Raw genomic sequence first — 16,247 nt, forward strand, 5'->3', positions numbered from 1 at the left:
TACAGCTTGTCCGACACTCTGGTGAACTAATGCTGACACAGGAAACGAAGCCTCTGCTTCTAGCTTTAGGTTTGAAAATGAATCTTTAGATTTTAATGGCTTTTGAACTTACTCGTCTGAGTCCCACAAATTTCTCAGATCTGTTTTTATTTCACAAGCAATCCAAATCCCTCGTCTTCTGACAAATCACTCAAATAAGAGCTAAAAATGCCAGTGTCTCTTTGAGATGTGAAAAATAACATTTTCTGAGGCCGACTATTGATGCTTTTAAAAGCAAAAATACCTTGGTTTTTATTGTAACACTTAAATAAATTTTACCTTCTTTTTTTACTGTTATTCTTAGAATAACATCACCCATCTTTAATAGTTTCCCTTCCGAGGATGCTTCTTGTTTAGCTCAGTAGCTGTCATTTCTCACAGTTTTATTTGACATAGTGTTGGGGCTATTGTGACAGTTATCCTAAAAATAAAGACTGATATTAAAGGTTGTGTCAGGTGTCATTTCTTATTTCACACTGCTGGGTTCAAAAAATGATTTAAAGAAAAATATGTCCTACTATATAATTTTAAAAGGCAATAAGAGCACCAATTTATGATTGCCAAAAATGGTAAAATCTTAAGCTTGTTGTCACTACACACTACAGGAAAATCTAAAAGAAAAAAAGTAAAAGTTTAATATTTTTGTCACATATTTCAGAAAGTTAAAACATCAAAATAGTTCAAGTCTTTATTTCTTGTATTTTTTGTGACAATGCCTTTTAATAAAGAGAATAAATGACTAAGAGACTTTAATTTTGGGAAACCATAAGTCTCAAAAATAAAGTCCCTTTTTGTTTAAACCTGACTCGCCCATTTAGTCTATGCCCAAAGAAAACGACTTTTATCTTTAGTTTGTGCCACACACACAAAAGACAACTTTTCAAACTGAATGTGTATAATTTAGTTTAAAACTTTGTTTGCCTTGCAAACCCACAAAACAGACCTGCAGTAGAAGAAATAAGGCAACAGGTCCAGAAGCCATTTTTTATTTTAAAGAGTTTATTATGAACAACCAGTTTATTCGTTCTCCTCGCTCCTGAGCCTGGCATTGGGGTTGGTGATCTTGATCGCCAGCTGAGCTGCTCTCTCCACAATCAGCTTCCTGTTCTTGGAAGAGACGTTGTGGGCAATCTCAGCACAGTGAGTCCTACAGGAGGAGAAAACACACCACTGAGGATTACAGTGCAAGACAAGGACAATCTACTGCTGAAATACTAATGAGAAACTTTCAGCAAAGAGCAAACTGGTGTAAAGCCAAATGGCCAATATCAGGACAACATTTCAACACCGTGTTCTGATGTTGCTCCACAATAAGAGTTGCCATAAATTGAGACAAATCTGATATTTTCAGAACTTCCAAATAAACAATGGTTATGAATGTTTTATTATCTGGCTTAGGGAACTACAACAATAAATAAATAAGGAAATTATAATAGAATTTGTAAACTTACCTTATATGACAATTATTACATCATTTGCTTTAAATCAGTTTGGATATCTAGATGCAGCAATTATCAGTAGAAAGGTCAACTATTTGGTTTTTAATTCTAGCCTTAATATAAATTTTTTATTATTTCTCAAATTGCTTATTACTTAAGTGAAATAAAGACAATGTTGTCACCAAATGAGGGATTCCATCTTGAGCTGGACAATGCTTTCATTACAAACAATTAATAAACATTGCATTCATGTAGGATTAGGAACTCATGCTATATGAATCCAATGCATATGATCCAACATTGTCTATGCAGGTATGGGAACTAAATTAGGAACTTTCACATCTGGACGAACCTTCTCAAGCAAACATCTGGACGAGTTCAGACATGTGACTTGTCCTTGACTATCTTTTCATATCCAAATGAAAATATATTTTTTACTCTCCCTATTCCTCATAAGGAAACTGCTCAAAGTTTGTGGTCATTACAAACCTAACAGACAACTCTAATGTGAGAACTCTTTAAAAAGTAAGACTTAAGCTAATAACTTGTATTATGTTTGAAATAAACTTAGATTTGCTTTTTTTTTTTTGCTAGTTATATAAGGTCTTGTTTCAATTAAGACAAACATTCCCAAAAAATGTTATAGCACAATCACATTATTAGTACAGAACTGATTTAAACCTGTTGAAAAAAATCTGAGACCATAAGAAAGAATAATAAAAACACTGCAATGATAGAAACTACATTTCAGACATGATAATCTGAGTTTTGCTGTGACGGTCGGTCTTCCCTGCAATATATCCTTCTACCAAAAATCATCACGACCATCTCATACCACCTCAACTTACAAGAAATTCTTTAAAGCGTCATCTCTTATCAGAAAAGCCCCTAATAAAGTTTGCGTAACAAATTCCCTAATTATTAGTTAATTTAAACAAACCTTGCAAACCTTTTGTGTAAAACAAACAGTAAAAACTTTAAGTTTATCTTAATATATTAAGAAACAAATTCCAGAACAACCCTTGCCACTTCTCAGCTAAGCTTGTAAACTGGATCAACTTACTTGTTATTCATCATCAGAACCTCCAGCTCCTTGACATTGTGCACCAGGAACTTCTTGAACCCGGTTGGCAGCATGAACTTGGTTTTCTTGTTGCTACCATAACCAATGTTGGGCATCAGCATCTGACCCTTGAACCTCCTGCGAACCCTGTTGTCAATACCTCTGGGCTTGCGCCAGTTTTGCTGTTAACAGAAGTAAAATCAAAGAATATATCTCACTAATTTGCCTTTAGTAAGAGAGGTCATTGTAAATTGTGTAAGACCTGCCTTCCACACTTACACTAATCTTGACATATCTATCAGATTGATGGCGAATGAACTTCTTGGTTCTCTTCTTGACAATCTTGGGTTTTGTTAGGGGCCTGAGGGCTGCCATGATGACTGTGGACAAACAATTCAAAGCAAGGTTAGAAGAAAACTTCAGCTCAGGACAGGTGTTGGAGTACATTTATATGATCATCTATTAGCGTTAACTGACCGGTGTGCAAACAGGACACTGCAGAAGCACCAAGAATAAAATTATAATAAACGCAAAATGCTTTCAAACTACGAACCTACAATCGTTCACAATCACATTAAGTGTGCGTTCCCAGCGGCGTGAGAGTCAAATTAAACGTGTTGATCTACGTTAGCATGCTAGCTACAACGAAGGACTGCTCGGCTGTGTAGCAGGCCGTACTGCTTTTATTTAACATTTTGTATATATGAGATAAACAGAATAACAATACTTAATCGACAGTGTTTAAATGTGGCAATATTTTTTATGTTGTCTATAAGCCATGCTACAAGTTGGCCGTGGCTGGGTGCTAGCCGGACAGCCACTTCAACAGCAACACTTCACTCCGTATGGGCAAATTCAACACAAAACCGGTGATACTACTGCTAATATGATCCATCCTGTAAATGATGGAGGACAATAACAAATTATCAACATCTGGTTAATACGATGATGGCGAAATTCATGAGGATTAAGTTAGATTCTCTCAACTCACCCGCCGATCTAAATCCAAAAAGGACTTCGGCGACGGCGGAAAGAAAGAAAAGGACTTCCGCAAATCTGGCAGTGCCTTATGGGTAATGTATTTTTCTGTGAAGGACAGTAAACTCTTTTCGGCACAAGTAAAATAGACGTTTCATTTTTAAATAATTTGTCAAACCATATGTAGGAAACTAAATTAAAGGTAGCGCTGCAATTAGCTGAAAGATATTTAGCAGTGCCTGTTTTTTTTTCAGACATGACAATCAACAGTCCGGTCAAACAGCTATATTGTATGTTTCACCTCAGATAATAATATCTTTGGCTAATCAGCTAAAATCGTAAGATTGTTCGGGTACATTATCACGGATTGGCTTCTGTTTGATTGAGCCAGTCAGTACCTCAACTTGCTTTACATCAAATTACTCTTTATAGGAGAGACAGTCCTCTGACGTGCTTTGATCCCTAATCCGTCAAACATCTGATCCAAAGCAGCGCACCAATACAAAGTGATATCTGTGAGCCATTGACGGTTAGACATTCAGCCAAGACTTTCAGATTGACAACAGTGACAATTGTCACAGCAGTTCACATTGTCAAATCAGAAGTTCCTCACTGATTATCATAATTAACACAATAATCTCAGTCTGGGTTGTGCAGGTAAATGTGTGTGTCATCCAGTGGACATTTCAGTTCCATTTTTAGTTCCTCCTCTGTGGTGGGCTCCTGTGGAAGTCTGCAGGATGAACAACTGTAAGCCAGTGTTGGATCTGAAAGACTCCAAGGTGTTGATTTAAAATTTGATTAGTTGTTTTTAAATAGACTCTTACTTTTATTTTTTGACTTCTGCCTTTTGCTTTTACTTCTGTTTCATTCATTCTCATTTTGACATTAACAGTCCATTAAAGCTTCCCTGCATCACAAGAAAAGATTCATTTGTTCTTTCTCTACTTCCCTTTATTTGTGTCACCATAATGTTTGTGCCAGTTAGAGTTCTGTATGTTCAGTGGGATCCATTGCTCTTTTCTCAGGGGAACATAATGTCCTGTCTGGAGAACACTAATCAGAGCATTAAAATAAGAAGAAATCTCAATATTAAGTGAAATATGAATTGTAAATTAACATGCACACAACTGTCTGTGTCAGTGTTATTTGCTTTGTTCAACAGTGGCTGTAAGGTACATAATTGGTGTGAACATTTCAGTATGTGAGGTATTAAGAAGGTTATATTTATAGATGCATGACTTTCAATGTTGCTAATTTTAATATTTTTATTAAATGTTAACACAATTTTAGCTTTGGAAGTGATGTTTCAGTGGTGCACCACACAACTTAATGTAAAAACCCACTCTCCTCGCCCATGGAAAAAAATATATATTTAATTTAGTGAAACTATGGATTTCAATAATATTTTTGACAACACTAAATATCTTTTCCACAGATCTCAAGATCTTATTTATAGTATTTGTTATTGAAAAATTGTTTTTGTCTCTGTTTTGACTAACAGAATTATTTTAAACTGTGTTTTAAAAAAATCTGTTCAGTATACAATCCAGAATGTCTGAGCAGTCTAAACATGTAAGATTTTGAACTACAACTGGTCAAATGTTTTTCCAGACTCCCTGAAGAATAACAAAACAAAAGCTTTTAATTTAGGCAGAATCATAAATATCAGATCAGATACCAACTTCATCATCATCATAAGCCCCTTAGAGTTCAGCAATATTACACAATGGATCACAGAGTGCCTTTTCAATCGTCCGGACATGCTAATGGGTCATGTAAAATTTGACCTGGTTGCAACTGACATACCTTTTTTGTATTCATGAAGTTTAAAGCTGAAAACTGATCGCTGGGTGAGCTCCAGCTCTTTCTGCTTTTATGAGTTTGATGTCTTGTAGCTGAGAAGCCCCTGGTTCAGTCATTGTGTGAAGATGTGCAGATTGCTTGGATTTTATAACTTTTAATTTCCACGTGGTGTCCCACACGCTAAACCACTGGACAAAAAAAAAACAAAAAAAACATCTGAGATACTACACTGAATTTAGCTGCGCTGGAATTTCCTGTTGTCGAATTGTAACAATGTATTTGGCTTGATATCTTTTATCTGCAAGAACAAACTATTTGTTAATCATTGAGAGAAGGATTTTTAAGATGTATCTCCCTGTCGGCCTCTTTCGACCTATGGTTCATTATGGTTCATTACACTTCCTGATCAGATGTGAAGACTGGTATGTAAAGACTGGTATGTGCACCTTTTCACTTCACAGATTTCCTTAATAAAAGTTCCTCTTTTTGTGCCAGATTTAAGGGGCGGTAGCTGTGGGAAACGGTGTTGTGTGATTAAAGGTAAATCATTTTGTTGTCACATGACGATGAGTTGTCCGACATTTCCTCATCGGGAGTAGGTCACAGCTCTTGTTAGGACGCTGTTTATTTTTTCCTGTTTCAGCCGCGGGACGAAGGACCGAAAGATGGAGTCTCAGCCTATAATGAGGCAAGTATAGTTTGTGTATTTTTTAATTATTATTATTTCACAGTACTCTGTTGCTTAAATTTTAGTTTCACTTTTCTCATTTCAGTGGTGAGCAGTACAAGAATTATGGCATCGCCAATCCCGGTTACATGCCAGCCGCGCCAGGAGCAGCGGGTAGGTTATGAGCTACGAACTTGAATTTCGACTTCATTCGGTGCATTGTCTTTTTTTAATTAATTTAACAGGTCACCATAACTTTCGTTTCCGGTGACGTCACATCTGCTTTTGGGTGGCCACGTGATTGTGTTGAGAATTCAGCAATCTTCGGGCCGCTCACACAATGGTTCTGGCTGATAAATCAACAGTTACATCAAGATTTCAGTTTACAGCTTCGGCTGCGGGACGTATTACTTATAGATAAACCCACAAAGCTTCATTTGGATTAGGTCAGTTAGATAAGGGCCAGTGTCCATGTCGAACTAATCGTGGCCCTACAGAATACATGGATGTAGGGAGATGTCCCCCCGTTCCCCACACTTCCTCTATCTGTGCGCCTTACTTTTTTCAGTCGCTACAACTGTTTAATCCAGGGGTGTCAAACGTACGGCCCGCGGGCCGGAACCGGCCCGCCGAACGATTTAGTCCGGCCCGGGGGCTAAATGCAATGTCATTATTCATGAAAAAACATACTTCGTTTAATTGAAAATCTGCAGTTCCTATGCTGTCCACGAGGGGCGCTGTGTTTTATTCAGAGCACACAACATGATGCAACACTGCAGCGGAACTAACTGCAGATGGCAGCACTGAGCTTCAGGTTCTGTAAACAAGTTCGATTCTATGCTTTACCAGCTTTTTATTTTGGCCCTTGCAACCTCATATTTCTCGTGCATGCTAACATACATACATGTTATGTATGCATGTTTTTCTATATGTATGCATTTTATGCATCAACAAATGTACTTAATCAAATGTCTGTTTAAAACAGCTGACACTTAAGATTTCAAATGTGTGAAGCCAGATAATTTGTTCAAATTGCTTCCCAGATGTTGAAAATTGATTTTAAATCTTTTCTTAATTTTTGTCTGTTGTATTTTGTGATGCAGGACAGTGTTTTTAAGTTCCAAAAACTGTGAATAAATGCTTTGCAACATTGTACAATCACTGAGATCAGTTCTTATGCATAATGCACTTAAATAAATGCTTAACTGAGTAAAAGTATTGTTGAAATTGCAGATACCTTTCTTAAAAACTGAGATTATTCATAATATATTTTGTAAAAGTGAAATTCGTTTAATATAAAAATCAACAACAAGTCCACTTTTATTGGTTCTATTTAATCTTGCAATGAGTTTACTTGTGTGCCCCCTGCAGATCAGATTAAGCTGTATGCGGCCCCTAAACCAAAATGAGTTTGACACCCCTGGTTTAATCTGTAGTTAAGAAGCGATACCGTGTTTGTCTGAGACGTCTTTAAACGCAGCATGAGCGTACACCTACATTTTTGCCACACCTGTTACTTTTGTGGATAACACCCGCTGGAAACGTGCAGTGCTGCACGGTGTGTCACAATCAAATGCAAAAAAAAAATAAATAAATAAAAAAAAAAACTGTACAAATTTCTTTCAAACAAACCGTGTAAATCGAGGAATCCTGTTATGTGCATAATGTTAGCTCAATAATCACTCAAGTTACCCCATGCCAATATCATGTTAAGCTGGTAAATCGAGGGCTGCTTAAATCTTAAATGTTTTTCTTCGCCTATTATTTTGTATGTTATCACTTCAAATATGCGAATACATGCAAATATCTCATACGTCAATGCTTTTATTTTGAAATAAAAATCAGTTTAGTTTTTATTGTCGGTCTCTTAAGGAAAAACCTAGTTGCCAAAGCATAAATAAACCCTTAAAAATAACTATATATTAGTAAAATAACTTAAAAAACAAACGAACAAACAAAAAAAAGACAATACAAATCCCACCCAAATATCTCCGTTCGCTTCAAGCTCCACTCAAAAAGACTTCGGATCCTGGACTTAGGTTGCTAAACTTTCTCTGTATTGCGAAGCATCCGGACATCAGGTCCCGTCACTGCCGCATTAACAGTTAGGGGCGAATAAAGAAGGGGAACCAACAAGCAGACAGCTGGGTGAGACAGGAAAAGAAATCCAGAGAGAATATCGGTCAAAAATCCAGTTGTCACCGCGCTCTCGCAAAATGGACTATCAGCGTTTAACGAGGTGAGGGTCGCTTCATGCTTTCGATTTAGAGCAAAAGTTATAAACTGCCGCTTAACTTTTCGTTTTACCGCAACGCGTTTCAGCCATGGTCAGCACCAAAATCACGGCGTTGCCAACCCAGGTTACATACCAGCAGCAGTGGGGCCAGCAGGTATGACCTCCTACAAACCCGTATTTCAACTACACCCTGAGCACAAGACGAGTTTTGAAGTTGTTTTTTTTTATTTTTATGGGTTAGTTCTGCGTAGTAACTTAGGTCCCTCCGGTGACGTAACATCTGGAGATGGGTGGCGACATGTTGTTGCAGTTGCTTAAATTTCAGAGCTTCGAGTTTCTCCCTCATTTGACTGAAATATGGAATCAGCAAATCCATATTTTTGGAGTTGCTGAAATTTCAGAGCTTCGAGTTTCTCACTTATATTTACAGACTGAGGGATTAAGATTAACCAGGAAGCTTCAGATAAATCAGGCTTTGGGTTTCAGAAATCTGTAGGAATGAACACCATAACGGAAGGGCACGGTAAGTCACAGTGTCTGAGGATTTTGACATGAAGGAACATGTATTCATTTGAAAACCTCAAGCTCTATGACTTTTGCTGACTTGGGTTAAATGACCAGCTGACTCCCCTTTTGCTGTGTTGTTGTGTTGAATTGTATTACATAAAAAAAAAAAAAACAACAACCTTAAAAAGCAACAACAATTTAAATTATATTTCAAAGTTTGCATCTGTTTCTGACTGGACTGGTTGTTCCTGTTTTTGATTTAGCAATGTTTGCCCCACCCGTGGAGGAGCATCCGGGTCCCAGCGCTCCTCCGGCCGGTATGTTTGACAACATGCCTGGATATGAAGGGACGATGGCGGGAGGAGGTACAGTAAGATATACCATAATTCATAAACAAGAGTTTTAAAGTAAAAACAACATAATATGTACATAGCAACACAATATGTTTAATTACAGATGATTAAGATGTATGTTTTTTAATTTGTGCCAGGTCAAAAGAAATTTTATGTCAATGCACTTCACACTATGAGCACATCTACATCTGGTACAAATATACCAATACCTTTCTTCAATTCCAAATTTTTCACAGAGGAGTTCTGAAATAAAAATGCCTTCAAATTAAAAGACCAATTACTCTTTTTGAGGTTCAGTTTAGGAAAGAAACGTGATTACACTAAGAAGCTCTGAGCCAGCAATACAATTGTAGGGACTGCAAATAAGCTTAATATAGTTAATGACATAGTACTAGCAGACAAAAAAGTTATGCCAGTGGCTATGTTTAGGAAAGAGAAATGGTTAAAAACAGAATTAAAGGATCAGACTAAAGAGAGAGATCAAAAGAATGATAATCTCAATTGCTGGTGATGATGCATAATAAGAAAGCAGCAAAAGAAAATAACAGAGCAAAGAAAAGGAGTTGCCTGTTTTTTCATCAGTTTAACATTAAAACAACATAACTGCTGAGAAAACTCTAGAAAATTTATACTAACCAAATGAAAAATGCTAATCTTGTCTGTCTGAAAATCAAAAATGAACAGCTGATACCACAGGGCAAGAGCTTGATGACCTTTTTTTTTTTTTTTTTAAAGAAAAAAAGGTTAAAATATATATTTTACATTAGAAACAGCATGGCAAACTTGTAGAAATTAATTCTATAGACAATCCTAACAAGTCATAACAATGTTCAGCATTGGCTGTACTCCAAGGTATGCCACTGGATGAGTGAGCTCCTGACCTTATCTGACCTGTAGGGTTAGGCTGGGTGATTTCAGAAACTCGTATCTTTAATCTTGTTCTTTCAGTCTTGATCCATATCTTACGGTCAAAGGTCGGGATTAGAATGCGGATATATCAGTCAAATAAGAGTAATGCTGTTTGGCTTTGCTGTTTTGTTACTGCGACAGAGTACAACTGTGTCGGCATTAGACAAGATGAGACCCTAACCATCCATGCATACCATTGCTCAAGATTAAGATGCTTTAATTCTTTTTCTGGAGGTTAATGCCAACACTTTTTACTTAAGTTAAGATAAAATTATTTATTAGTCTCCCAAAGGAGAAATTTGTTTAGGAAGCAATGGCTAAACTGCAATACGACAATGAAAACAGCACACCCAAAAAGGACAATAGTCATAAATACATAAAAACAAACAAACAAACAAACAAAAAACAACAACAAAACAAACACACACAAAAAAGAAAAAAAAACAACAACATAAAAACACAAATGTCAGATTGGCAGTACATCCCCATCACCATCTAATTTCCATTCACAATACAATACATTTTTTACAAGAAGATCTATTATCTTTATCTTATCCTATCTTATCTTATCCCCCCCTCCTTATCTCTCCTTAAGATAAGATAAAGACAGTAGCAACTGTTTGTAACTGTATGCACACTGGAGGGAGCAGTCCAAAACTTTCTTGATGAATACCATGGAGGAACTGAGGCTTATCCTGCCAACTTCACACATTAATAATTGCAAAAAAAAAAAAAAAAATAGGATATGTTACTGCTTTTTCAACTGTTTGCCTTTTTGGTGGTGACTCATAAAAAATAAGCAATCTGCAGACTGTCTATTAAACTACAATGTGACCCGATTATTGAATTTACTGGTAGTTAAATGTATTCAGCAATGAAAGTCTTGGATATTACTTGAAGTGAAATAACACCAAAGAGTAATGGTTGATTCACAATTATGTGAATAAGCATATCCATTTATGCTTATTCACAAACACTTTTGGAGATTTAGAAACAGTAATACAGTCCAGGTAGATGAAAACTGTTCCTTTACAAGAGGCTTTGGACAATAACATCTGAGATCAAATATTCTTTTCCCGAATAAAGTAAGAAACCTCACTGAAAGGACTTTTAATTTTTGTTACAGGTGGGTTTCTTCCACCTCCCATGCCTTCTCAACCAGTCCCCCAGCCTTCACCTGGACCTGAACAACCACACTGGAAGTAATGCTGACACCATGCCCCTTCTTTTAATTAGGATTAGGATATTTAAGACAGCTGTTGGTTAATTTGTAGATATTCCAATATGTGTGACATGTTGCATATTATTGCTTCTTGCTTGCAGTATCCCGTCTATAAGTGAAGATACTGCCAGGGATGCCTTTAGCCTGTATGTTTCCAGCAAATGTTGCTACAGTTCTGCACCAGTAAAGGACGGTGTTATCATCAACATGGAGTCATTCAATACTTACAGGGTAAGAGGGTTTGTGATTTAGAAATGTTTTGAAAAAAGCTGTGAGAACTGAATAAAAGTGAACGGTTGTGGCTCATTAGATTGATTTTTCCTACTCTTTTTTTTATTTTTTATTTTTTTTTATTGCAGTATCGCCTGGAAACATTTACTGAATCCAGGTCTACAGAGTGGAGCCATGAGCCATTCAACGGTGTGTTTCTGCTAATGTCTAACGTCTTCAAAAAAAATTAATAGGGTGACTGTGACAGTTGGACCAACGGCCTACACCTAAACCACCACCACCACACAAACTCAACACAAAAGTGGTACACGTACACAGGAAACAGGCAGAAGCCTTTTTGCCCAACCACACGTGGTCAACCACAAGTTTCCATTGGAGCTCTGGGGAATGCATAGATGCTTGTCACTATTCCTGCTGTGGGTTCTTGCAGCTCACAATGTGACATTCTGCCATGTTAATGTAATAAGTGTAAAAGTGTACAGATTATTAATTAAGTACTCGGGGCTGTTTATTTTGTTAATTCATAATGTTTTGACCCATATGACAGTTTATATTGGTTAATATTGATCAGGCCAGCCAGTGGACGCCTATGTTCAGCAACCTCCAGGACCGTGGGACCTTCCGGCCAAAGTACCCACTTTTTTTGTGGACGGCGAACAGAAAATGAAGGTTCCCTACACCTCTTCTATGAAGGTAAGCTACACAAATCATGCATGATGGGGGGAAAAAAAAAAGTTTTCCCTGTAAACATCATTACACATGTATTTTTATACAATTCTTTATGTTTGGATTCTTTCTTTAGTCTTATGGTAACGAAGGCTTCAGGGTTTTTTCTTTTCTTCCTTAGCAAAACTTCTTTGAACTGGGTTTTGGCTGAGGGCAATAGGTATTTCTTTGTAAGAAGCCTGAGAAAAAGACTCCCTGAGATGTGGGAGCTGGATCAGAGCTGCTGTGTATGTGACTGGAGAAGATATTAAAGATAATTGTGTTAAGTTTCACTTCTTCCTCTCCTTCCTTCCCTAAACTCTCTCTAGCCTGCACTCTGAAGATACATGATTTTGCTGTTAATCTGATTGTCTAAATAAATACCTAACAGACAAATGCACGTTTCTCTGATTGACTCGGTGTTTCACTAATTATCAAAAGAATATTTTATTACACAACCTAGCTTCATTCTGAATATACTCTACCTGGTGTATGTTTCTAAATGACAAACAAGTGTGTTGCTTATTCTGTTGTTCTAGCCTTGCCATGATTGTGTAGGAATGGGGAGGAAACCATGCAAAGACTGTGCAGGCTCTGGTAATGTAAGTATTTTCTACTCAGTTAGGAAATATTGGAAGTTCTTTAGTGTGATAAAATCAAAAGTGTCTCTCTTCCCTTTTTTTTCTTCAACAGAAAGTGTGTTGGGTGTGTAATGGATCTGGTTTTCGTCATGGAGATGATCGATGCCATCACTGCAGCGGAAGAGGGAGGGAAAAGTATGCATTTTATTCCTAAAGACTTTACGACAATGGGGAATATTTAAAGAACTCTGCTGAATGCTGTATTTGTATTTTGAAAGTTTCTCTTTTGTTTCAGTTGTGCACAATGTCATGGGCAAGGATCAAAGCAATGTACCACATGTCGAGGAAAACAGCAGCTTTTGGTCTTCATCTCCCTCACTGTGAAATGGTAGAGTATTGTTAACCATGTTTATCTACCAAAGCTCTTGATTTCCTGATCCATTTTTATTCTAACTCTCACAGGGAGCAGGGAGCAGAACCAAAAACATGAGATTCTATGTAGAAGCTGCTTTGTAAGGTGACCAAGCTCAGCCTTGGTGATGGGGGCCGACAGAATGCTCCTCTATATTAAAAGGAGTTTGCTGAGGTGGTTCCAGTGTCTGAAGATGCTGTAAAATGATCAGTTGTGTTTGTGCTTGCAGGACAAACAACTCTGACAATTATGTTGTTGAACAATCGAGCGGTCTTCAGGTGTCAAACCTGAGTCAAGTGTCAGGCAAGGAGCTCTTCAGGGACTCTCAGTACTTGGTAAATTCTCCTTTTTATTTTGTTTTTGTAAAAAAAATATGGCAAAATTATATATTTAGGTCTTAGAAAGAGGTGAAATTGTTGCCTGATATAAATGAATCTTTTCATGGATGGATGTTATAGTACTATTAAAACGTATTAATTCCCTGTGCTTTCAAGACAATTTAACTTTCCCTCTATACAAGATTAACTACCACTATTAGCATTTGTTTACTTTTATCTGTCTGTCTGTTTATCTATCTATTTTCCTGGAGGTCCCCTCTGTTTCTCTTTCCTTGTTACATGCTTGTGTACATAACTAACTCGATGGAAATGGCAATACTGACATGGTTAAGTTGGTTAAAGTTGAAAAGCATGTAGTGGTTATTTTATCTTATTTACTATATATATATATACATATACACACACACATATATATTCACCTCTGAATGGCTAAAAGAAAATTGATGTTTTAGAGTGGCCTAGTCCAAGTCCAGACTTATTTCCAATTGTGTTTCTGTGACATGACCTTACACAGTTTGCTCATCCTCAAAAACCCTGCAAAAACTGGCTAAATGAAAATAGTTCTACATTAATGGGTGTGTCAAAATGCCTTCGCAGCAATGTAAAATAAATACAAATGCATTGCAGCAATTGTGCATTTTGTATTTTCTCTTTTTTTGTTTTTGTTTTTACTGATAACATTAGTTTGCTCTAGTACAGGGGTGGGCAATCCTGGTCCTCGAGGGCCTGTGTCCTGCAACTCTTAGATGTCTCCCTGGTCCAACGCACTTGAATCCAACTGCTGAATCACCTCCTAAGTGCAGTCCAGTTCTCCAGAGTCCTGCTAACGACCTCATTATTTGACTCAGGTGTGTTGAAGTAGAGACACATCTAAAAGTTAAAGGTGTCCGGCCTTCGAGGCCTGGAGTTGCCCACCCCTGCTCTAGAACCTGGAAGTCTGTTAACAGGCAAAAGCAGAAGAAACAAAGTGAGGCAGATACGTTTTTCACTGTAGACACCACAGTGCACTATTTATTTTTATCTTAACCGTATGTCTATAGGGTAAACCAACAAAATTTTAAATATTAGACACATACTGTACCCTTTTAGAGCTAAGGCCATGTAAGTCACGTATTTTTTACATGCAGCAATTGTGCCAAAACTGTGAAAAACAAGTTGTCAAACAGCTTCTCGCAACGAGACTGACTGCATCCTGTGTGAGAGAGATGGAAACCACCAGGAGCTCTCGAAGCATAACTGAATGCATTTCCTTCACTTACATTGACAAATGTCTGTGCGTGCCCCTTAAACAGTGACACCACTTCAAGAATATTTATTTAATACCCTCTACAGGTGTATCCAGTCATGGGCTTCCCAGACCCTATGATAGTGCAGGCTGCACAGCGACTTGTTGGGGATCATCAGGGCAAGTTCTCACGGACGTCACGTATTCTACAACAGGTATTCAAAGATGTTATCACATAATGGAGGTTTGTTACCATACAAAAGGTTCACATTTGTTTTTTTGTTTTGTTTTGTTTTGTCTGCAGCGTCAAACCATTGAATTGATCCCCGTCACAAAGGTCACCTACACATGGAAAGGAAAAACATATGTCTACTTTGTGTACGGAAATGAGTTCAAAGTTCATACGGATGACTATCCTGCTACCTGCTGCTGCTCTGTAATGTAACTGAGATGAACATAGCATTCTGATTATATAAACAAAAATAAGAAATCAACTATTTACAAAATCTTTTAAAACGTAGATGAGACATTTTTGAATAGGGAGTCAAATTACTGTTGTCAACTAAATAATTTGGAAAAAGGGTCAACTGAGGCAGCAGTTGTGGACCAGCTGCATCACCTCGTCAAAGTTTATCAAAGTTGAAATTAGGCAATCTGGTCATTTAACAAGTCCATAATTTTGTGTCTTTGTTAGAAATTGACAAAATATATTTGCTTCCAGGTTAAAGGGACCATTTTGTTATCTGCGCACCATGCAGAAGACAGTATTAATGTTGATACAAATGTGTGATGACACTATTACTCTAAATGATATCTACTAGTTTAAAGGTTTTGAAACCACCTGCGCTGACATTACAAAGTGAGGCAATTTAAGAAAAAGACCACTATGAAGTGCACTGACACAATTTAAAAACTAAAGACTGGGAAAGTATCTGTTTTGTCTTTTTTTCCACCCCAGCAAAGTACAAATTCATGGAGATATTACATGTTAATCTTTATGTTGTCCGTGTTTTGTTGTTTGGATGGATTTAACAGATTGTCTTCTACTTTTGTTTATGATAGAATTTGTTGTAAAATAAATGAAGAACACCGCTTTATTGGAGAAAAAATAAGATTTAATCTGCATTACTTTGCATTTATGTAAATCGATGGATCTTTATGAAGCAATTCACATATAATATCCATTTCAATTTAGTCTGTAACAGTAACTGGCACATGTATTCTAAATGTAGAGATTTCCATTAAACATTATACAAGTATTTTACAACAATGTATTTCATGTAACATGAAAATTCTATTTGTAAGAACATATTGTGACGCTTATATTAAAATTCTTGCATTAAAATAAAGGCTATTTTTGCAACATTGTGTCGACATTAGTGATGGGTCGGTCGCGAACGTTTCGGCTATTAGAGCCGGCTCTTCACTGAGAGCCGTTATTCATTATGAGGGGCGGGGTTGCAAACACACAGTGCAATGAACAGCACACCATAGGCGAAGTGGAGAGAGAGAATGAAAGAGAAAAAAATAAGTTAC

General features: G+C 37.0%; 2 protein-coding genes across 6 annotated transcripts; one reads left to right on the forward strand and one right to left on the reverse strand.

Moving 5' to 3' along the window:
• Positions 1-1,009: 1,009 nt before the first annotated feature.
• Positions 1,010-3,632, reverse strand: rpl32 (ribosomal protein L32). Its single transcript, XM_015013497.2, has 4 exons — positions 3,533-3,632; positions 2,821-2,921; positions 2,542-2,723; positions 1,010-1,186 (listed from the first exon to the last, which is right to left on the reverse strand). The coding sequence occupies exons 2-4, from the start codon at positions 2,914-2,916 to the stop codon at positions 1,057-1,059; spliced, it is 408 nt and encodes a 135-aa protein (XP_014868983.1). The 5' UTR covers positions 2,917-2,921; positions 3,533-3,632; the 3' UTR covers positions 1,010-1,056.
• Positions 3,633-5,627: 1,995 nt separating this feature from the next.
• Positions 5,628-16,074, forward strand: ssuh2rs1 (ssu-2 homolog, related sequence 1). 5 transcript variants are annotated; one of them, XM_088007282.1, is made up of 15 exons: positions 5,628-5,747; positions 5,821-5,865; positions 5,969-6,013; positions 6,099-6,166; positions 8,999-9,100; positions 11,124-11,199; positions 11,321-11,450; positions 11,579-11,639; positions 12,022-12,143; positions 12,695-12,757; positions 12,849-12,931; positions 13,032-13,124; positions 13,378-13,483; positions 14,819-14,926; positions 15,016-16,074. In XM_088007282.1, the coding sequence occupies exons 3-15, from the start codon at positions 5,991-5,993 to the stop codon at positions 15,154-15,156; spliced, it is 1,176 nt and encodes a 391-aa protein (XP_087863408.1). In that variant the 5' UTR covers positions 5,628-5,747; positions 5,821-5,865; positions 5,969-5,990; the 3' UTR covers positions 15,157-16,074. The 5 variants fall into 5 exon arrangements, with proteins under 5 accessions (XP_087863408.1, XP_014868980.2, XP_014868981.2 ...); XM_015013494.2 differs by lacking the exon at positions 5,628-5,747 and having other exon boundaries at positions 5,820-5,865; XM_015013495.2 differs by lacking the exons at positions 5,628-5,747; positions 5,821-5,865; positions 5,969-6,013; positions 6,099-6,166 and adding exons at positions 6,264-8,231; positions 8,315-8,382.
• The last annotated feature ends 173 nt before the right edge of the window (positions 16,075-16,247 follow it).

The sequence above is a fragment of the Poecilia mexicana genome, unplaced genomic scaffold (assembly GCF_051168715.1).
Source record: "Poecilia mexicana isolate PSO_F unplaced genomic scaffold, ASM5116871v1 scaffold_7, whole genome shotgun sequence".
Taxonomy (NCBI): Eukaryota; Metazoa; Chordata; class Actinopteri; order Cyprinodontiformes; family Poeciliidae; genus Poecilia; species Poecilia mexicana.

What these genes read in the sequence shown, in the direction of transcription:
- rpl32 (XM_015013497.2), bottom strand. Translation starts at nt 2,916, where the DNA reads ATGGCAGCCCTCAGGCCCCTAACAAAACCCAAGATTGTCAAGAAGAGA. An exon ending in ATAGATATGTCAAGATTAGT is followed by an intron (nt 2,724 to 2,820) that starts GTAAGTGTGGAA and finishes TTCTGTTAACAG; the next exon opens with CAAAACTGGCGCAAGCCCAG. An exon ending in GTTCTGATGATGAATAACAA is followed by an intron (nt 1,187 to 2,541) that starts GTAAGTTGATCC and finishes CTCCTCCTGTAG; the next exon opens with GACTCACTGTGCTGAGATTG.
- ssuh2rs1 (XM_088007282.1), top strand. Translation starts at nt 5,991, where the DNA reads ATGGAGTCTCAGCCTATAATGAG. An exon ending in GAGTCTCAGCCTATAATGAG is followed by an intron (nt 6,014 to 6,098) that starts GCAAGTATAGTT and finishes TTCTCATTTCAG; the next exon opens with TGGTGAGCAGTACAAGAATT. An exon ending in GAGCCATGAGCCATTCAACG is followed by an intron (nt 11,640 to 12,021) that starts GTGTGTTTCTGC and finishes AATATTGATCAG; the next exon opens with GCCAGCCAGTGGACGCCTAT.